This window comes from Macaca nemestrina, chromosome 15 (assembly GCF_043159975.1).
Source record: "Macaca nemestrina isolate mMacNem1 chromosome 15, mMacNem.hap1, whole genome shotgun sequence".
NCBI classification, from domain to species: domain Eukaryota; kingdom Metazoa; phylum Chordata; class Mammalia; order Primates; family Cercopithecidae; genus Macaca; species Macaca nemestrina.
The window spans coordinates 33,392,128-33,413,697 of record NC_092139.1 but is presented as its reverse complement, the minus strand read 5'-3'; the positions used below and the strand labels follow the sequence as shown (position 1 = coordinate 33,413,697).

Genomic DNA, 21,570 nt, shown 5'->3' with positions numbered 1-21,570 from the left:
TGGCGGCCCGTGTTTTATTGGACAGCAAAGAACCAGCTACTCATATTTACTCTTGGGGACCGGCGGAGGTTTCAATGCATAGGAGAGACAGCACAGGGACGCATCCGGGCACAGGTGCATGTAAGTTTCTTGCCTTGTGCAGTAAGTTCGGCAGGCCCCTTGGCCCTTCCAGCACCGTTTGAATTCACTTCTCCCTAAGCAGAGGAAGACCATAGGTCACAGAGCAGCCCAAGGGTCACAGGTTAGACCACTGGTCACAAGTTAGGCCACAGATTCACTAACACTCGTCACAAGTTAGCTCTCTGGTCATTTGTTAGATCACTAGTCATAGATGAGAGTACTGATTTAGGTTTAGGTTAGACCACATGCCATAGGTTAGACCATTAGTTACAAATTGCAGACTAAGGCCAGGCACGGTGGCTTACACCTGTAATCCCAGCACTTTGGGAGGCTGAGGCAGGCAGATCACCTGAGGTCAGGAGTTTGAGAACAGCCTGGCCAACATGGCAAAACCTCTCTACCAAAAATACAAAAATTAGCCAGGTGTGTTGTCACGTGCCTTTAGTCCCAGCTACACAGGAGACTGAGGCAGGATAATCGCTTGAACCCAGGAGGAGGAGATTGCAATGAGCCACGATTGTGCCACTGCACTCCAGCCTGGGTGACAGAGGGAGACTCCATCTCAAATAAATAAATAGAGACTAATTTCTTGACCGGGTGAAACAACACACCAAGTACACATAAGCACTTTTCATAACACTATACAATAATAGTCTTATTACAATTCCTACTATACAGGTAAGGAAACTGAGGCTCAGTGAGGTTAATAATCTTCTCTAGCTGGGCACAGTTGCTCACACCTGTAATCCCAGCACTTTGGGAGGCTGAGGCGGGCGGATCACCTGAGGTCAGGAGTTCGAGACCAGCCAGGCCAACATAGCAAAACCCCATCTCTACTAGAAATATAAAAATTAGCTAGGCATGGTGGCAGATGCCTGTAATCCCAGCCACTTGGGGGACTGAGGCAGGAGAATCGCTTGAACCCAGTGCAGCTCGGCTCACTGCAGCCTTGGCAACAAAGTAAGACTCCATCTCAAAAAAAAAGAAAAATTAAATATAAAATATAACCTTATCCAAAGTCATACCGCCATTCAGGAGCAGAACTAGGACTCAAACCCAAGCAATCCGGCTCCAGAGTCCACACCCGTTACACGAACTGCCCCTGACACATAGGGACTTGTTTAATGTTAGGTTTTAGTGAAGGAATTTCCAACCATGGGCCATGGAAAAGGTAAGGCTTTGGGGAATAGGTCCTTTGCTCCCTCCAAGGGTCTTTGGTCACAACATGGGATGGAGCCTGTCCTTCATTTATTCACTCAATAAAGACGCAGCACTAGAAGTACTACAATGAACAATATGGTCATGGTCCCTGCCCTCAAAAAAAACAAGCAAATAAATAAAAGAAATAGATTCTCTGGTAACTGCCACACTGGAAATGATGAGGGTACTGTGATGGTCAGTTAAAACCGATGTGGGAAGTGAGGGGAGACTAGGACCATGTAGACAAGCTTGACTGTTAAATGACATTTCCAGACATACAACCTCAGACAAGCAGAGAGCAAGCAGCCCAGAAGAACTAGCACTGAATGGGAGGTGGAAGAGAAAGGCTTCCCTGAATCTCTGTGGATTAAAATACATCCCATGTAATCCTCAAATGATGCCTTGGGCATATCCGCAGGTTTTATTCAGCCTGCCGAGCAGTCCACACTTCCCTCTTGCTAAGGTAGAGAATCTCAGAATGATACGGTACTGGCCTCAAAATTTCCATGAGGCAAAGAATACACCCTCTGAAGACAGTGTGTAGTATAATCGCTAACAGTGTGGTGTGAACCCAGCTCAGACCTCCTGGGTCTAAATCCCAGCTCAGTCATTTCCCACTGAGTGACCTTGGCCTCAGTTCTTCATCTGTACAACTCTCCTTCAGAGCACAGATAAGGATCACGTTAGCACAGTGCCTGGCATATAGTAAATGCTCAATAAATAGGAGGCAAGATTATCAGTATGATAGCTTAGATTGCTGGAACAACCAGGACCCATTCTAGGTAAATCCTCTCACTTACCAGTAAAGAGAGGAATGAACTTGCCCAAGCTCCCATAGCCACTAAGTGGTGGGTCTGGAACCAGAACCCGAGACATTAGCTCCCAGGTGAGGACACTTTCTATAATAATTTTTTTTTTTTTTTGAGACGGGGTCTCACTCTGTTGCCCAGGCTGGAGTGCAGTAGTGCAATCTTGGCTGACTGTAGCCTCTACTTCCTAGGCTCAAGCAATCCTTCTACCTCAGCCTCCTAAATAACTAGGACTACAGGTGCATACCACTACACCCAACTAATCCTTTTATTTTTTTGTAGAGATGGGGTCTCCCTATATTGCCCAGGCTGGTCTCGAAGTCCTGGGCTCAAGTGATCCTCCCGCCTTGACCTCCCAAAGTGCTAGGATTTACAAGTATGAACCACCACACCCAGCCAAGAAATACTCTTAACACACCATCGCGTTTGAACTTCCCAGTCACCCCAATATCCAGAAGCAGTTCCTTTCTCCTGCATGATCTGCACTCTCTTCCTCATGTCTTTGACTCCGTCTCCCACCAATTTCCTTTATGCTCCCTCCCCAAGCCACACCAGCCTCCTTGCTGCTGTTCAAACGCATCCATTACCCTGCCTCAGAGCCTCGGCCCTTGCTGCTCCCTCTGCCTGGAATGATCTTCTCTCGTATTTTCACTTTATTAAGATCTCCGTTCAGGCCGGGAGCGGTGGCTCACACCTGTAATCCCAGCACTTTGGGAGGCCGAGGCAGGCGGATCATGAGGTCAGGAGATCGAGACCATCCTGGCTAATATGGTGAAACCCTGTCTTTATAAAAATACAAAAAAAATTAGCCTGGCATGGTAGCGGGCGCCTGTAGTCCCAGCTACTCAGGAGGCTGAGGCAGGAGAACGGCCTGAACCTGGGAGGCGGAGCTTGCAGTGAGCCGAGATGGCATCACTGCACTCCAGCCTGGGCAAGGAGCGAGACTCCGTTTCAAAAAAAAAAAGAAAAAAGACCTCGGTTCAAACCCACTTTATATAAAATAAGATCGCTGGAATGTACTTCAAAATAATTCACAGGAAAGGAGGGGGAAGTGAATAACAAAACAGGATTGGTTCAAATTGGTAAGTGTTGAGGTTGGGTGATGGGTAATAGGGATTCTTTATACTATTTATTTCTTATTTCTGGTTGAAATTTTCCTAAATACCAAAGTTTCTAGCTGGGCTCATACCTGTAATCCCAGAACTTTGGGAGGCCAAAGCTGGAGGATTGCTTGAGGCCAAGAGTTTGAGACCAGCCTGGACAACATAGTGAGACTCTATCTCTACACAAATTTAAAAGTCAAATAAAGAAGTCTCTTTTAAAAACTCATGCTGTTACGGTATTCTCTATTTCTGCACAAGTTTAAATTTTCCCATAATAAAAATGTTTCAAACTCACCTTGTTATTCTCTCTACTTTCATGTATATGTGAAATCTTCCAAAATAAAAAGTTTTTAAAAAGAAAAAAATCTAGGCCGGGCATGGTGGCTCATGTCTGTAATCCTAGCACTTTGGGAGGCCGAGGCGGGTGGATCACCTGAGGTCAGGAGATCTAGACCAGCCTGACCAATATGGTGAAACCCCGTCTCTACTAAAAATACAAAAATTAGCCAGGCATGGTGGCACATGCCTATAGTCCCAGCTACTCAGGAGGCTGAGGCAGGAGAATCGCTTGAACCCAGGAGGCAGAGGTTGCAGTGAGCTGATCATGCCATTGCACTCTAGCCTGGGCAACAAGAATGAAACTCCGTCTCAAAAAAAGAAAAAGAAACAAATCTTATTAGATTTGTTTCTTTCTCATCAGTCTTCCCATCCCCGCCCTTCTCCATGCACACACCACTCTAACCCCTTCCCTTGCCTTTCCTCTTCTTAGCACTTATCACCACCCAACATGTTTATCCGCTTATTTTCTATCTCTACCAACTAAAATATCAGCTGCGTGAAAGCAAGGACCTTCTTTTCTTTCACTGCTAGATGTCTTTCACTGTTATGATTTCACAACAATCATAACATAAATTAATATTTATTGAGAGAATCCCATTTTATAGATTAGGAAACTGAGGTGCAGGCTGATTTAGCAACTTGCTCTAAGTTGCCCACCAAGTCAGTGGTGGGGCCAGAACTTAAATGCTGGTAGAGGCCCCTCTGTCCTCCAGGACCTAAGAGTCTAGTCCTCATTTTTACACGCACACACGTGCAGACACACACACATGCACACGATGTTGCTACCTGGTGGCACATGACCCAGAACCAGGAGAGCCACAAGGAGCAGAAGCAGCTGTGTCATGGCCATGGGGCTCCTGGGGAGGCTGCTGGAGAGAACACAAGAGAGATCTGAGCATGCTGAGCCTCGCTGCTTCCAGTCCAGCCTTTATTGAGCTGCAGATAAAGGCAGTGCTGTGGGCAGCAGGCCTAAGTGGGAGTATGAGGCCATGTAGTCCCCAGGCTGCTTGGGATCTCAGCCAGCTACGTGGGAACTGGTCAGCCACACCCTCCGGAGCCTGTTGAGCTCGGAAGCTGGGGGTAGAATTTCCTGAGGCATTGTCTAGGGTCAGAAACTAGACATCTTCCCCACCTAAGACAGTGGAAAAAACTTTGACTTAAGAGAGACCTAGTTCAATCCCCACATCTCCCCCTAACTGCTGTGAGACATCAGACAAGTCACTTAACCTCTCTGAGCCTCAGGCTGTTGTCTATGAAATGATGACTAGTATCGCTTACAAGGCCAAGTGACCAGCATGTATGCAGGCCTACTCTAAAATGGGAAGAGTAATAGTACCCATGTCATAGACAGTAATAGCTACCTATCTCATTTAGGGGATTAAATGAAGTAATACAGTGGCTCCTATAGTGTGGTTCCCAGACCAGCAAGCAGCAGCAACACCTGGGACTTGTTAGAAATGCCAGTTCTTTAGCCCTACCCCGAACCTACTGAATTCACCTCTCTCTAAGCAGAGGAAGACCACAGGTCACGGAGCAGCCCATGGGTCACAGGTTAGATCACTGGTCACAAGTTAGACCACAGATTCACTAACACTGGTCACAAGTTAGCTCTCTGGTCATTTGTTAGATCACTAGTCACAGATGAGAGTATTGGTGGGTCCTGGCAAACTGTGGCTTAACAAGCCCTCCAGGTGGTTCTAACACACCACCAAAGTTTGAGAACCCCTGAGATAATATTCGTGCAGAGCTTAGAACAGTGTCTGGTACACAGGAATCTAAATTGCATCATGAAAGATGAGTAGGGGAAAAGGTATCCCAGGCAGAAAGAACAGAATGTGCCTAAAAGAGTGGGGCATGAGCCAAGCAAGGGTTTTCCTGGGAGGAGAGGTTGAAATGATTCTGCAGAGAATATGATGGGGCTTGAATGCCAAGTTCAGACTTTTGTATTATAGACAACCAAAAGTTTTTTAGCAAGAGTGTAAGCTGTTCAGATTATAGTTTTAAATAAAGGAACTGAAACCCAAAGAGGGGAGTTGACTTGCCTAAGGTCACACAGCAATTGTGCTGCAGAGATGGAACTAAAAGCCAAGTCACCTCACTCCCAGACAATGAAGGGTGCCGCACCACTCACGGCCCATCTTGCAAGGTAGAAAGGTAAGCTTAGAGGGCCACGCCACGGAAAGAAGCCAGGCACGAGGGGGTTCTGCATCAGCTCCAAGACCTGTGGGGGCTGAGCCAGTCTGTTCAGCTGCTGTGGGAGTTATTCCAAGCTGAACACCTGAATCCCCTCAGCCATGACAATGAGCCCCACCCACAGGTGCAGCCTGGCCTCCATGGCTCCACACACGTACACACCCCAATTTCTCAAGACCTAAAGGGAGGCACCCCAGTCAAAGAGTCTGGATCCTGGCCCCTTGGATAGCCAACATCACCAGTGATCTCTTTCCTCCTCCTCTATACCTGGGAGCATTTATTTTTAAGCCATGAGTGATAGAAACAGTAGACAGAATGGCAGAGACCTCAGGCCCAGGCCCAGCTAAGCCTGTTGGTGAGTGAGTGAATGAATGAATGAATGATGCCAAAATAAGATTTTCAGAATTCTTCAGTGCAGACTTTCTGAGCTCTCTCTTCCTCCAAGCCACCTCCCAAAATTAATTCTTCATCCAGAGCAGAGTTTCTTAAAGTGAGGTCCATGAACCGTCTGCATCAGGATCACTTGGGGCGCTTGTTTAAAACCCAGATTCCTGAACCCCTCTCCCAGCACTGTGGAATCCGCCTCTCTTGGAAGGTGGGACCTGAATATTTAGCAAGTTCCCCAAGTGGTTTTTCTGGGGGCTAATGTGTTGGTGCATCCCCTACGCAGATGGAGCTCCAGACCCAGGAATCCAGAGCCCCCATCCTTCCTCTCTCGTCTGCCACCCTCACTCGGTGCATAGGGCTGGCAGAAGCGGGTCAGCTGAGCTCTGCACTTTCAGAAAAGTCACTGAGCGGCCAGGGCCTTAGGGCGGGGACCCCGGGGCTGCCCTAATGGGGCGGGGCTGGATGGGGCGGGGTCGCGGCTCCTCCCCCGGCCCAGGCGGCGAGGGGAGGGGAATTGGCCTGAGGGGCTGCGTGCGGAGGCGGGTGGTACAGCCTGGAGCATCCAGCCGCTGGAGCTGCGAGGGACCCTGGACCCCTCCCACGCCGAGGTAAAGCCCTGCGCTACGCGCGGCCAACTCGCTCAAGTTGGAGCAGAGTTCTCCAGGCGATTGAAGGGGAATTCGGCAGCGTTGGCAGGAGTAGGAGGGCTTTGAAACCGCGTCCCTAGGGTGAGGGTCTTCAGACCTGCGACCCGGAGGGCTGGATAGTCCTGGACAAAGACCCCTTCAACCCCAGGATGGGGGATTCACACCCAGGATGCCGGCTGGGAAAGCTCGGACCCAGACTCCAGGAATGGCACAGCGTTCCCGGGCCCTGTGGTCTGCCCTCCCCGTCCCCTGCCAGGACCCTGTCCTGTCACCTAACCTGGGGCCTGGCCGCCGCAGCTCCCGTCCCCAAAAGCAGTTAGAGGCCGTAGCGTCAGCCGCTCCTGAATATTTCACACAGGGGGCGGGTCAGACACGCGGTTCCCATGGCACCAGGGCACTCGGGTTACAGTCGGGTTACCCCTCTACCCCCCTCGCCCTTCTGTAGTTCCAACCCACCCTCCTGCCTCTTCTTCCTCAGACCCCGTGAAATTGGGCATCCAAAGTTAAGTAACCCCTACTCTTGCAGTGGGGGAAGACCTGAAACTGCACTCCCAACCCAGAACCTGTGAAAGAGAGCGGTGGGGAAGGGGAGAAGGGGGACAATTTGGATGCCTTTCAGAGCCAGGGCCTCATGTTCTGTGGGAAGGGCAGGTCCGTGTGCACGGAATGGGGAGTGTGCATGTGAGGACATCCCACCTCACTACTGCCCCTCTGCCTGCCTGCCTGTCTGTCATCATCCTTAAGGCGAGGGAATGGCCTCTGGGTGTGTGTGTCTGTGTGTTCACAGCCTGCACACTCACTCCTTCCAGCCACATCCAGGTTTACGCAGAGCCTGAGGCCAGAAAGCCTAGGGGCTTTCTGCCCCAAGAAGCTGAGGCACCTCCTACTCCAATCTGAACAAGAGGGGGATCTGGAAGAAGCCATCTCAGCAGCTCATCAGGACGCTATAGAAAGAAGCAGCCTAAAGCAATTGACTGACAACCAATTCCCCCTTCTTTCAGAAGGAAGGAAGGAAGAAGCAAAACCCCCTCTACCAAAGATGACACTCAACACCGGACAGGAAGCAAAGACCCCTCTGCACCGGCGAGCCAGCACCCCACTGCCCCTGTCCCCACGGGGCCGCCAGCCTGGCCTCCTGAGCACAGCGCCTTCCACTCAATCCCAGCATCCCCGGCTGGGTCAATCGGCCTCCCTCAACCCTCCCACCCAGAAACCTTCACCTGCCCCAGATGACTGGTCTTCTGAATCCAGCGACTCTGAAGGCTCCTGGGAGGCCCTCTACCGTGTGGTGCTACTTGGAGATCCTGGAGTGGGGAAGACCAGCCTGGCCAGCCTCTTTGCAGGGAAGCAAGAGAGGGACCTCCATGAACAGCTGGGAGGTAGGGGCCATATGGGCTGGGCTGGGATGTGGCCAAAGGAGCGAAAGCCCTGTCACCAGGGGCACAGGGCTGCCAAGAACAGTTGTACAAGTCATGCACTGTTCAACTCTAAGGGGCATCATTCACTTAGACTATGACATGAATGATGCCCCCTTGCCCTCCAAAGTTGTACATGGCACAGCCTGCACACTGGTCAAAGGGAGGGAAATTCTTGAATAGAACAAGAATTTTGCCAATTTCCCATGAACAAGAAGTATATGATTCATTTCCATGTCATATGGGTGGCAATTCTGAATTCTTCTGAATGAAGAAATGGTAGACTTCCACCCAGTTCAGAAACTCCCCTCCCCAACTCCTCTGACTCTCAGATTCTCCCAGTCCCATAGACACCCATCCATGGTCACCATGATCTACAGCAAAACTAAGATCCTTTGCAGAAGGGAGACTCCTAGACCCCAAGTTCTGGGCCCTGGGGTGCTTTATTCCCAAGAACTGCGGTGAGCTAAGAGTGTCAGGGGCCCCAGGGTGGTGGGATACAGGGAAGATAGAAGAGATGAAGGTAGGCCCCTGAACCACTGACCAAAAGGACATAGGGTGAGTAGGGGAAGGGGGTTGATTAAATGCAGAGAAAAGGTAGGGACATCTAGCTAGACTCTTCTCTAGTCTTGACTTCTCTCCCCCAGCCTCAAGAGTGAGAACCCATATGTGTTACAGATAGGGAGACTGAGGTCAAGAGAGGATAACATGACCTGCCTGAAGCACGCGCTAAGTCAGACAGAGCAGGCCTGGGAGAATTCCTAGCCCAGCTTTAACCCCACCACCCCACCTTCATTCAATCAATCAAATCTTTCTGGCACTTACTATGCGCCAGGTACTATGGCACCTGGGGAGACATGGGTTCCTACCAGGAGAGACAGGCATCAAACAAGTGTGATAAGCGCTTCTGAGGACAAGTGGAGGGGGTGATGTGACCAGAAATGGGGGGTAGCGAACACCACACTCTCTCAGGCTTGCCCCTCCTCCCTGAGATCCAGCTCTTCCCTCGGTTGCAGAAGATGTATATGAGAGGACCCTCACGGTGGATGGAGAAGACACCACGCTGGTGGTCGTGGACACCTGGGAGGCCGAGAAACTGGTATGGCACTGCAAGCAGAATTTGGGGAGAGGGGTGCTGAGCCTAATATTAGACTCTTTCCTGTCCCGTCCTGGGACACTACAGATCAGGTGTGAGCAAGAGCCATCCTCAGCACCCTCCCCCAAAACCCACAGCTCCTAAGCAGTCTTTCCAATCCCAAACAGAAGACCCTTATGACCCTGACCCCTTTTCTCACTCCACAATCCCCTCCTACCAGCCATCTCAGAATGTGCTTCTCCACCTGCAGATCTCCCCATCATTATTTCCATCCTCGTCCCACCCCTCCCACCCACATTGTGCAGAAGGAACGCTGGATTTGGCCCCAAAATGCCCCTTTCTTTTTCTTACTAAATTTTTTTCTTACTAAATTTGGCCCCAAAATGCCCCTTTCTTTTTCTTACTAGTTATGTAGTTTTGTGCAATTGACTTAACCACTCCAAGCTTCAGTTTTCTCATCCGATAAATGGGTTAACTATTCCTGCTTTCCTCATCAGCTGGTTTTTTAAAGTTCTTATGCAATTTCAGAGGTAAGCCCAGTTTAAAGCATGAAAAACTGCTGAATAGGGGTGAAGAATTGTAAATGATAACTCTTAGTAATTATGACTTGGTAGGTAGAGAAAAAGGAAACCAGAGCAGGAAGAGAGCAGCAGGCAGGAACATGTCCCTATTATGATTTTATCTTGTTTGTGTTTTCTTTTCTTTTGCTACATGGGTAATACATAATTTCATTGTAGAACTTTGAGGAAAGTTGTAGAACTTTGAGGAAAAACATCAAAGCAAAGAGAAGGATCTAAAATCACCTGGGATCCCATCTCTCTAAGGGATAGGCTGCTCCCCTAAAACTGAGGGAGGCCCTGCCCTCAGGGTGGGGCTTAGGAGGACACTGGTGGGTGATTGACAATGGTTGACAGCTCTCCTTCTAACAAGCATAAAAGGAAACCCGGGGCCAAATGAGCATAATAATGATGACGACTCTTATAACAGTACCTGACATTTATGGAGTGCCAGCTTCCAAAGTGTCAGCCCCTGTGTTAACCACTAGACATATTCTATGAATTCAATCAAAACAAAAACTGGGCCTGGTGCAGTGGCTCAGGACTGTAATCCCAGCACTTTGGGAGGCAGAGACAGGTGAATCACCTGAGGTTAGTAATTTGAGACCAGCCTGGCCAACATGGCAAAACCCCACGTCTACTAAAAATACAAAAATTGGCCAGGTGTGGTGGCATGGGCCTGTAGTCCCAGCTACTTGGGAGGCTGAGGCAGGAGAATCACTTGAACCCGGGAGGTGGAGATTGCAGTGAGCTGAGATCACACCACTGCACTCCAGCCTGGACGACAGAGCAACGTTCTGTCTCAAAAACTAAATGGTGAGTCTTCTGATTCCCATTCTACTGATGAGGAAACCAAAGACCAGAGCGGTTAAATAATAATAATAATGTGTCCAAAGCTCTCAAATAGCAAGTGAGATTCAAACCCAGATCTACAAAATCTTTGTAGATCTTATTCTTTTTTTTTTTTAGACGGAGTTTCACTCTTGTTGCCCAGGCTGGAGTGCAGTGGCGCCATCTCAGCTCACTGCAACCTCCGCTTCCCAGGTTCAAGCGATTCTCCTGTTTCAGCCTCCCGAGTAGTTAGAATTACAGGTGCCTATCACCACACCCGCTAATTTTTGTATTTTTAGTAGAGACAGGGTTTCATCACATTGGTCAGAATGGTCTTGAACTCCTGACCTCAGGTGATCCACCCACCTCGGCCTCCCAAAGTGCTGGGATTACAGGCGTGAGCCACCATGGCCGGCCAAGGCTGTATTCTTATGCATTAGGACTGCATAAGAGTCCTTGTCTTATGACTTTCCTCCCCCTCAAGAGCATCACCTTCTGAACCTTCAGCTGAGGTTTCAGTTATTCGCTCATTCATTCATTCAGAAATACTTGCTGGGTGTCTATCATGGACCAGGACCTTGGAGACACAGAGATGAATAAGGCAGACATGCCCCCTGGCCTCGTGGACCTCACAGGCTAGTGAGAGGGTCTACTTTTCAGATGCAGCTGAGGATACTATGGGGCAGTGTCCAGCGAGTTAAGATGGGTGATCAGACTGGGAGTCCCACTCAGGAAACAGGGGAGAAAGGATTCTAGACTAGAAGGCAGGAACTGGAACCCCACACCCAGCTTGAGTCAGACAGATGTGGGTTCTCAACCTTGAGTATGGACGGGTTTCTTCCTCTGGGTCTTAGTTTTCCCCATCTCTAGAATGAGAAAGTGAGTCTTGACCATTCATTCATTCATTGCACAAATATTTTTGGAGGATTTGCTGTGTGTCAAGATCACAAAAGCCAGTTGGTGCATGGATTTGTGAGTATGAACTCATTCGGAGTGTGATTAAAAATATAGATTCTTAGCTGGGCATGGTGGCTCACGCTTGTAATCCCAACACTTTGGGAGGCTGAGGTGGGCAGATCACCTGAGGTCAGGAGTTCAAGACCAGCCTGGCTAAGGTGGTGAAACCATCTCTACTAAAAATACAAAAATAGCTGGGTGTGGTGGCGGGCACCTATAGTCTCAGCTACTCCGGAGGCTGAGGAAGAATAATAGCTTGAACCTGGGTGGTGGAGGTTGCAGTGAGCCGAGATCATGACACTGCACTCCAGCCTAGGTGACAGGGTGAGACTCCATCTCAAAGAAAAGAAGAAAAAGAAAAAGAAAAAGAAAAAAAAGAATAAGAAGCTCTAAAATTGGGGCTCTAGTATCTATCTATCTATCTATCTATCTATCTATCTATCTATCTATCTATCTTTTTTGAGAGGGAGTCTCGCTCTGTTGCCCAGGCTGAGGATGAGGGCCAGGGTGAGGCCTGATAATTTGATTTTTATTTATTTATTTATTTATTTTTTGAGACAGAGTCTTGCTCTTGTTGCCTAGGCTGGAGTGCAGTGGCATGATCTCTGCTCACCCCAACCTCCGCCTCCCAGTTTCAAGTGATTCTCCTGCCTCAGCCTCCTGAGTAGCTGGGATTACAGGCATGAACCACCACACCTGGCTAATTTTATATTTTTAGTAGAGATGGGGTTTCTCCATGTTGGTCAGGCAGGTCTCAAACTCCCTCCCTCAGGTGATCCGCCCACCTCGGCCTCCCAGAGTGCTGGGATTACAGGCATGAGCCACCGCCCCCAGCCGATAATTTGATTTTTAATACACTCCAAGTGGCCTGATGGTCAGCCAGCCTGGTACACTAAGGTCCTAAGACCCACCCAATTCTGTCAGATTCAGCCTCTCTGATATCAGAGTACCATGTAGTGCACAAATGGAAAGGATGGATACTTATTTCGATAATGCTGCTACTGCTTGGACCCTCTTTGAGACCTCTCTTCACAGTCACTGACCAGGGAAACTGGTTCAGTTTCCTAATTTTACTGTTTGGAAAATAAAAGGCCAGAAAAGAGGAGAAAATTTTCTCAAGGTCTCTACCAAAAACACAAAAATTAGCCAGGCATGGTGGCAGGCGCCTGTCATCCCAGCTACTCAGGAAGCCCAGGCAGGAGAATCACTTGAACCCAGGAGGTGGAGGTTGCAGTGAGCCGAGATCATGTCACTGCACTCCAGCCTGGGAGACAGAGTGGGACTCCAGCTCAAAAAAAAGAAAAATGAAAGAAAATTTCTGGCTTCTTCACTACCTCACAACCACACTCAGTCCTTCTCACTTCAGGCCTTAGCTCTGACTGTTCCTTTTGTCTGGAATCTCTTCTCTCCTGCTTGGCCTGCCCCTCCTTCCTAACCCCATTCGCCAGTCCCCTGTGAAGCCCTTGCACACTCTTCCAGGTGGGGTTGTTCTGGCCTCCCCACACCACTCCTCCAGCCACTTGCACATGCCTCTTACTGGTACTTTCACACTACACTATAACTCCCCATTTCCATAAGCTCTCTTCCAGACCATGAGCTTTTGGAGGGCAGAAACTGTGTCTTATTCAACACTTATAAAGTTACTACCCAAGTAGTCCAGTCTTGAAGGGCTGCCCCTAACAAAAGATCACCATCTGAAATATCAAAAGCACTGCAGTTCTTTCTTTTTCTTAGTCAAACAACTTGAAAGGAAGCCACTTCTTAAAGTGTCCCTTGCCCCTCTCATCCCCTTGTGAACTTACACTTTACAGTTGCTCCTTCACCTCTGTCTTCAAAACTGTCCTGAAAAATGCCTTCCCTCTGAAGTCAGCCTCCTGTCCTCACTTCTCTCTCTCTTCCTTTTTTCTCTTCATTCTGGATTTCACCAGGCATAAAGAACCCTCTGGCAAGGCTAAACCCTCCTCAGAAACAAGACAAAAGAGCTAAACAGGTCAAGGCAGAACCCTCTTTAGCAGGAAGAGGAACCAAGTCAATTTGCCTCCAGTACCCAGCCTGCAAAAGTGTCAGTGAGTGAGAGAATTATGTGAGGGAGTGTCATTAGCCTAAATTTTCAAGCAGAGAAACTGAGGCTCAGAAAGGATCACCGATTTTCCTAAAGTGACACAGGGAATTATGGCAGAATTTGTGCCCCACACCTGTCCAAACTATAAACCTCAGCCCCATCCCAACCATTAGACCATCCCAGCTCTACCTTCCTCAGCCAGGGCCTAGATACCCTCTGAGGATGGGCCTTGGGTCCCTCTCCTGCAGGATAAAAGATGGAGCCAGGAGTCCTGCCTGCAGGGGGGCAGTGCCTATGTCATCGTATACTCCATCGCAGACCGAGGCAGCTTTGAGAGTGCCTCTGAGCTCCGCATCCAGCTGCGGCGCACACATCAGGCAGACCATGTGCCCATCATCCTCGTGGGCAACAAGGCGGACTTGGCCCGCTGCCGAGAAGTCTCTGTGGAAGGTGAGCCCTCCATCCCACCCCCTCCTCTTCCCCTGGGCCCCGCTGTCATGGCTGCTTCTCCAGCGCTCTTCATCTCAGTGACTGTCCCTGCCAAGCTGCCCCTGCCCTGCAGCCACTTGCCTAAGCCTGAAAGCTAGGAACCATTCTTGTCTCCCACTCACCACCCCCAAACCAGTCCCCAAGTCCTGTCAGGCCACCTCCGTTAATCCCACATTCCCTTCCCTCTCTGCCTACAGTCTCTGTGCTATCCTGGCATCTCCACCTTCTCCAGTCCTCCCACTTCTCAATTATTCCTCCTTGCCAGCTGCCAGAATTTTCCAAGACCAGAGCTGAATTTGCACTTCTTAAAAATTCGTGTATGTGGTGGGGCATGGTGGCTCACAACTATAATCCTAGAACTTTGGGAGGCCAAGGCGGGAGGACTTACTTGAGCCCAGGAGTTTGAGACCAGCTTTGGCAATACAGCAAGACCCTCTCTCTACAAAAAATAAAAAATAATTTTAACTCTTTTTAAAAAAAAAATTCTGGCCAGGCCCAGTGGCTAACGCCTATAATCCCAGCACTTTGGAAGACTGAGGCAAGTGGATCACTTGAGGTCAGGAGTTCAAGACCAACCTGGTCAACATGGTGAAACCCCATCTTTACTAAAAATACAAAACTTAGCCAGGCATAGTGGTGCACACCAGTAATCCCAGCTACTTGGGCAGCTAATGCATGAGAATTGCTTAAACCCAGGAGGCTGAGGTTGCAGTGAGCCAAGACCACGCCACTGTACTCCAGCCTGGGTGACGGAATGAGACTCTGTCTCAAAAAAATAATAATAGTAATTTCCTCTGTGGCTCCCCTAGCACCTTAATCAGAGACACTTTATCTACCAGAATGATAGGCCCAGTGCCTACAGGCCTTTCAAGGGCTTACATTTGAGAACTGAAAAGAACCATTACTGGCTCCAAAATATAGTGAAAAAAATTAGAAATTTAAATTTCACAAAGCTTTAATTGTCTGTAAAACATATTTTGTCAGCAAGCAACTACAAACTAAAACTTTAAATGTCATATATGGATTGTATTTACAATGGGATGGGGAATATTTTAATAAGTTTGACATATCAGATGGGGCCCATAACAATTTTTAAATGGTCTTATTCACAGAGTAAAATCTAAAAAATATGTAAACTGAGACCTAGAAAGGAAAAGTCAGTTTCACAGTCACCAGCCCCTGAAGCCTAGAACTCGGGCCCAGTGGCATCCTGGAGGTGGAAGACCGTAAGCTTTGTGAACAGACATCAAAAAAAAAAAAAAAAAAAAAAAAAAACTGCAACATAAGCCCCAGGAGATTTTGTTAAAGCACAGATTTCCAGACCTACAGAATCAGAAACTCTGAGGGTGGGTCCAGGAATCTGCATTTTAACAAGCTCCTCCAGGTAATTCCGATCCACAGCAAATTAGACCCTTTACCTGGCATTCAACGTGACCCCTCCCTGGCCCCAGCCTCTCTGTCTTCCCTCAAAGACCAGTCTGATTTATCTGAGTCCCCAGACAGCAACACGAGGTATGGGCACAGGAAAAATTTCTTCCAATCAAGACTGAACACATCTTTTCCTACCTTTTTCTCCGCCTTCCGGTTATGGCTCCACCCCTGCTCGTCGGGCCCCGCCCCCTCAGAGGGCCGCGCCTGCGCTGTGGTGTTCGACTGTAAATTCATCGAGACCTCCGCCACGCTGCAGCACAATGTGGCTGAGCTCTTCGAGGGCGTGGTGCGCCAACTGCGCTTGCGCCGCCGGGACAGTGCGGCCGAGGAGCCCCCAGCACCCCGACGGCCGACCAGCCTAGCCCAGCGCGCTCGTCGCTTCCTAGCACGTCTGACAGCCCGCAGCGCACGCCGCCGGGCACTCAAGGCCCGCTCCAAGTCCTGCCACAATCTGGCCGTGCTCTGAAGCCTCCCGCCCTTCTGAGAGTTGGCGGGTCGCTGAGTTGCCTTATGGGTTCCACGGACGCCACTGCGGGACAAAGGCGCCGTTACCTGGAGTCTGCATCATGTGTCTTGCTTGCCTGCTGCCCTGATGGCCTGAGCATCCCCCAGATCCAAGCCTGGGGGACCCCGGGAAAGCGATGAACAGACAGACGACGGGGCCGAAGCCCCAAGCTGGGCACAAAGTAGTTTTTTACGTGGTGGGTGTCTTTTTGTAAAAAATCTTCCTTGTCCCTGGGCTCTGGCCAACCCTCAGAAACCCTCACAATAAACCAGACCAGAAGGATGTCCCGTCTGAATGCCCAGACATCTCTGTCTCGGCTCTTCCAGGCGTCTCCACCTACTGCCCTCCCATCTACACTTGACTGTAGACTGACTGGTTTAGCCTGCCGGCTGGGCGTCAGGGCCAATCAATAAAGTACTTGGACCAATTTTGTGCTCAGGCCCTTCTCCCGACAGTGGATCACAACCACAGTTTCGTGACCAGCTACTTTCTCATTAACCCATTTTTTACGTTCTAGATTCACATGTCTGGAAGGACCTCAGTACTCATCCTGGCAATAGAATTGCTGGCGTTTGTTGGGAGCTGTGTACTAAGCTGTCGCAACAATTAATCCTCCCAACACCTGGGAGAAGGGTGTTACGATTAACGTCATTTTGCTCATTAGTAAACTGAGGCACAGGACACCGAAGGCTCACCGAAGATCATACAGCTGCTATATGCGAAGTTGCCAGGATTCCAGCCCAGGCTTGTCAGACTCTAGTGACCAACATATCCATTGTCCTCTTTAAAGATGATACAAAACCCTATAGAATCTTGGGAAAATGAATTTAAAAATGTAATTTCACATCCAATTTAAACGAGGTTGGGGCAGGAACTCTATGAAACTCAATCCATTAATCCCCGGGATGGACCCCAGTTTAATCCGACTCACTCATTTCCCGAAGGCAGAAACAAGCCTAGAGAGGGGAGGTGAGCATGCCAGAGTCGCCCAGCCAGGGAAGACTACACCCCAGGGCCCAGCCTCCTCCTGGGTCTCACTTTGGCTGTGCGGGAGGAAGGAGGTGGTGAGGCATCCAGCCTGGCTGGGGTCAGGGCTGGGTGTTGGGGATCAGGTCAGGAGTTTCCAGCCCGAAAGGAAGGGGTGTCACGGCTTTGAGAAGAAAACAAGACGCAAACCGTTATGACCATCATGTCCCTGACGCCGGACATCCCTTCCCCCAACTAGCCCAGACGCCAGTCCCGGGGTAAGCGGTGCAGAGAAAGACGGCAGGACCCGCCAGCCAGCCAGCCACGTCCTCCAGCCGCGACTCCCCGCACCCCAGCCTTCCAACGGGGACGGATGGCACTCAATCCCACACCCCAACCCCAGCCTGGGGAAGGGAAGAGAAGGAAGGTCTTCCCCCACCCCAAGCTGTCTCCGGCCTGCGGTCAGGGGGAGGGGCTCTAGCTGTGGAAAGTTGGCAGAGGCAGCCGGCAGCAGCCGGGAGAGTGGAAAAAATGATATCAAACCCGGAAAAATGCAGGCCGGATGGAGGGCCGGAGTGGGCCCTGGGAGGTGAGAGGGCGGGAGGGAAGAGGAGAGGGGGAAGAGCTGAGAAAAGAAGAGGGGCGCGGGAGAGAGTGCAGGAGCTGGCTTTAGAAAACTGAGTACGATCGCCCTCATCCCCTCCTTTCTTCATCTACAAATATTTATTGAGGGCCTACTAAGTGCCGGGCACAGTGCCAGGCTCCGGGGAGATGTGGCGAACAGAAAGAGGGAGCTCACTGCTCAGTAGCTCACAGTAGGGTGGGCTGGCAGACTAGAAAACAAATCAGCAAATAAAAGAATCACAAACTGATAAGGAGCTGAAAATTAGAGTAGTCAGGGAAGAACCTGAAGATAATCCAGTCCAATCCCCCAGCCTCAGATGGGAAAACTGAGGGCCAGAGAGAGAGAGAGAGCTTACCCCAGGCCACTCAGAATGTGGAAGAAATACTTGAGAACGGGATAGGGGAGGAAAGGGGGAGGGAAGAAAGAACTGGTGCAGATCAAGATAGGGAGGTGGGAGGTGTTGAGGGAAGGAAAGTTATGCAGCCAGCACAGCAAGAGGGCAGGGTGATTGAAGACATTGCCCTGAACCAGGGGGTGTGCGTTCAAACCTTGCTCCCCTCCATCTCTCTGTGCCTTAGTTTCTCCATCTATAAAACGGAATTCATGACAATTCTTTCATTTAGGATCGATGTGAGGATTAAATGATTCAAGTTGTGTAAAATGCTTTAGACACTTTCTGTGTCTAAGAAGATTCAATAAATGTGGGCTCCCGCTAGCATATCTTTTTTTTTTTTTTCTTTTTTTAAACAGGGTCTCACTCTGTCTGTTGCCCAGGCTGGAATGCAGTGGTGCGATCACAGCTCGCTGCAGCCTCCACCTCCCAGGCTCAAGCCATCTTCCCACCTCAGCCCCCCAAGTAGCTGGGACTACAGGCACATGCCATTATGCCCAGCTAATTTTTTCTTTTTTTTTTTTTTTTTTTTTTAGAGGAGACAAAGTTTTGCTGTGTTGCCCATGATGGTCTCAAATTCCTGAGCTCAAGAGATCCTCCCACCTCAACATCCCAAGGTGCTGAGATTTCAGGCATGAGCCACTGGGTCCCACTCTGCTATCCTATTTTAAGGCCTTGCAGAAACCAGGATATGTTATGGGTAAGATATTCTGAGACTGTGAAGACCTGCTTATGAGTCTTTGCCTGGCATATGTGTTCACATGTTTTTGTCTGTCTGCCCCACAGGAATGAAAGCTCCTTGAGGGAAGGGCCCTCAGTGCTGCTCTGACCCCAGCACCTACAACAGTGCCTGGCTCATAGTAGGTGCTCAGTAAATATCTGTTGAATGGATTAATTCATTATCCATTAATAGATACCCATTAATTCATTATCCATTACCTGTAAAGTTGCCCTTCCAATCCTGTCCTCTCTGATTCTAGGTGTCTGTGAATAAGGAATGGCTGGGAAAGCATGTGAGAAAACCACACTCTCCCTCAGCCTATTATAGTTTAAAAAGTACTTTCTTGTCCATAAAAACAAAACAAAACAAAAAATAACTAACTTCGTTTTAACTCTCTGTGTTAGTGTTGGGCCCCATGCTACATGCTGGGTACACGTTTTCTCACGTGCTCACCACCACAACCCTCTACTTAATAGGTACTGTTTAATACATGAGGACACAGAGGCCAGGAGAACCCAAGAATCTCTGCAAGGCTACACAGCAAGAAAAGGCCAGATCAGTGGTCGAGAGGCAGGCAGGAATTGCCATCCTAGTTGTACAATTAGAGAAACCGAGACTCAGAGAAAGAAGATGAGTTGTCCAAGCCCAAAGTCGTGTAATAAACAGCAAGCAGTTACATCACTCTTACTATATACCAGGTGCTGTCCTAAGTGTTTTTCATACATTAATCATTAAATCCTGAAAACTGATCATATTATCACCACCCCAGTTTTCAGATGGAAAAACTTGTAGCACAGAGTTCAGTACCCCACCAAGATTGCACAGTTAGCAAGTAGCAGAACCAGAATTCAAACCAGGGAGGTCTAGCTCACCCCGTTAAGGGGTGGTCTGTGTTACACCATTTGTTTGTACAGCAAGCCTGGAACAGGCTGGTATAAAAAGGTAGGTGTCTTTGTCTCCAGCCCTGCTGCCTGCGCTAGGGGCAAGACAGAGAACAAAAGCAGATTGACAGTATCCTCAGCTGCCAGCTGGGACTTTCCACCTTGAAGGGAGGATACTGTTATGGAAAAAATGATAAAGCTCTGGGAAGATGGATGTCTCCCCAGGGGCCGCCAAGCCTCCTCAGAGTCCCTCCCCTTGCTGTGGGGAGGGCCACAAACTGTGCTGGCCTGGTCCAGATGAGACAAAGGCCACCTGGATCCCAAGACACCCAGCCAGGCTGCTCAAATACTGAGGATCATTGGCCTTGGTGGAAAGTTCCAATTTCTCATCCCAGGAATGAAGCTTCTGCTCAGGGACCCGAGGAATCAGGTTCGGGCTGGAGCTCCCTGTCCTTGAAGATGGGAAATATACATCTCATAGGGCCCGCTCCCTCCTTTCTTCATTCAGCACACATGGACAAGGATGTGGGCTCTGAAGGAAGGTAGAGAATGTAGAGAGGATCACAGCTGGTGGGTACAGGAACTTCCAAGTCCCTGCCCTGGCCACGAAGGGAAAGGGAGGGTAAAAGAGGGGTAGAAGTAGTGAAAAAATCACCTACAACTGCTTTGTAACGGCTAAGAATCCCTCAGGTCTGTCATGACCATATGACCTTAGGCAAATCAAAATATACAGAGTGAAGGGGTTAGCATAGAATTCTCTATGTAATTGTCTCTGTCTCCAGAATATTTAAATATTGTAGTTCAACAGCTTGAAAAAATATACAAGTTCAGTTTCAATTTGAGCACTGTTCCCTTCTGTTCAGTTCAGGGTTCAGTTAAAAATAATACGAATGATGGGATGGGAGCTCTGGGTGCAGCAATGCATGTGGTTTTACCCAGTTCCATATGGTTCAAGTTCAGGGCTAGGGTGTGTGAATATGTGCGTGTGTGCGTTGTGGCTTACATTCCCATGCATTGTGGATGTGACCATTTATTGGTGGAAAAGCATAGGCTTTGGAACTAGAAGAACCCTGTGTTTAATCCCACCTCAAGCACTTGATCTCTTTGTGAGCTGGGTTCTTCTTTCCTTCATTTTGAAATGAGAAGTGATAATTCTTATCCCATAGGATTAAATGAGATTTTTAGTACTTAAGAAAGAACCACTATATGCCATTGGTAATGTACTTCCCCTCTCTAGGCCTCAGTTTTCTCATCGGGAAAGTGGGGATATTAATAGTATTTCTTGGCCAGGCACAGTGGCTCATGCTTGTAATCCCAGCACTTTGGGAGGCCGAGGTGGGCGGATCACCTGAGGTCAGGAGTTCAAGACCAGCCTGGCCAACATGTTGAAACTCCATCTCCCCATTAAAAAAAAAAAAAAAAAATTGGGCCAGGTGCGGTGGCTCACACCTGTAATTCCAACACTTTGGGAGGCGGAGGTGGGTGGATCACGAGGTCAAGAGATCGAGACCATCCTGGCTAATATGGTGAAACCCTGTCTCTACCAAAAATACAAAAAATTAGCCGGGCGTGGTGGCGGGTGCCTGTAGTCCCAGCTACTTGGGAGGCTGAGGCAGGAGAATGGTGTGAACCTGGGAGGCGGAGCTTGCCGTGAGCTGAGATCACGCCACTGCACTACAGCCTGGGCAACAGAGCGAGACTCCGTCTCAAAAAAAAAAAAAAATTAGCTGGGCATGGTGGCATGTGCCTGTGGTCCCAGCTGCTCAGGAGGCTGAGGCAGGAGAATCACTTGAATTCCAGAGGCAGAGGTTGCAGTGGACCAAGATCATGTCCCTGCACTCCAGC

The 21,570-nt window shown here is 49.2% G+C and overlaps 2 protein-coding genes across 9 annotated transcripts in view; one reads left to right on the top strand and one right to left on the bottom strand.

The window, feature by feature from the left end:
* Nucleotides 1–21,570, bottom strand: part of LOC105496156 (defensin beta 124) — a 28,435-nt gene continuing 6,865 nt past the window's right edge. Inside the window, exons 1-3 of one of the 4 annotated variants that reach the window (XM_071079548.1) lie at nt 6,032–6,520; nt 4,358–4,440; nt 1–194 (exon numbers count right to left, since the gene is read on the bottom strand). In XM_071079548.1, the coding sequence (XP_070935649.1) occupies nt 37–194; nt 4,358–4,421 (222 nt within the window). In that variant the 5' untranslated portion in view covers nt 4,422–4,440; nt 6,032–6,520 and the 3' untranslated portion in view covers nt 1–36. Of the gene's footprint in view, nt 195–4,357; nt 4,502–6,031; nt 6,521–15,771; nt 15,942–21,570 lie in introns of those variants that run through there. The other 3 variants (XM_024797407.2, XM_024797406.2, XM_071079547.1) reach the window with 3 other exon arrangements.
* Nucleotides 6,660–20,998, top strand: LOC105496155 (RRAD and GEM like GTPase 1). Of its 5 annotated transcripts, none has more exons than XM_071079546.1 (5): nt 6,660–6,759; nt 7,800–8,177; nt 9,206–9,312; nt 13,965–14,166; nt 18,660–20,998. In XM_071079546.1, the coding sequence occupies exons 2-5, from the start codon at nt 7,838–7,840 to the stop codon at nt 18,857–18,859; spliced, it is 849 nt and encodes a 282-aa protein (XP_070935647.1). In that variant the 5' UTR covers nt 6,660–6,759; nt 7,800–7,837; the 3' UTR covers nt 18,860–20,998. The 5 variants fall into 5 exon arrangements, with proteins under 5 accessions (XP_070935647.1, XP_011764582.1, XP_011764580.1 ...); XM_011766280.2 differs by lacking the exon at nt 18,660–20,998 and adding an exon at nt 15,831–17,697 and having other exon boundaries at nt 9,230–9,312; XM_011766278.2 differs by lacking the exon at nt 18,660–20,998 and adding an exon at nt 15,831–17,697.

Excerpts from the sequence above, each read along its gene's own strand:
- LOC105496155 (XM_011766278.2), top strand. The coding sequence starts at position 7,838 with ATGACACTCAACACCGGACAGGAAGCAAAGACCCCTCTGCACCGGCGA. Across the intron at positions 8,178-9,205 it reads CCTCCATGAACAGCTGGGAG|ATCCAGCTCTTCCCTCGGTT; the intron begins GTAGGGGCCATA and ends CTCCTCCCTGAG. Across the intron at positions 14,167-15,830 it reads CCGAGAAGTCTCTGTGGAAG|AGGGCCGCGCCTGCGCTGTG; the intron begins GTGAGCCCTCCA and ends CCGCCCCCTCAG.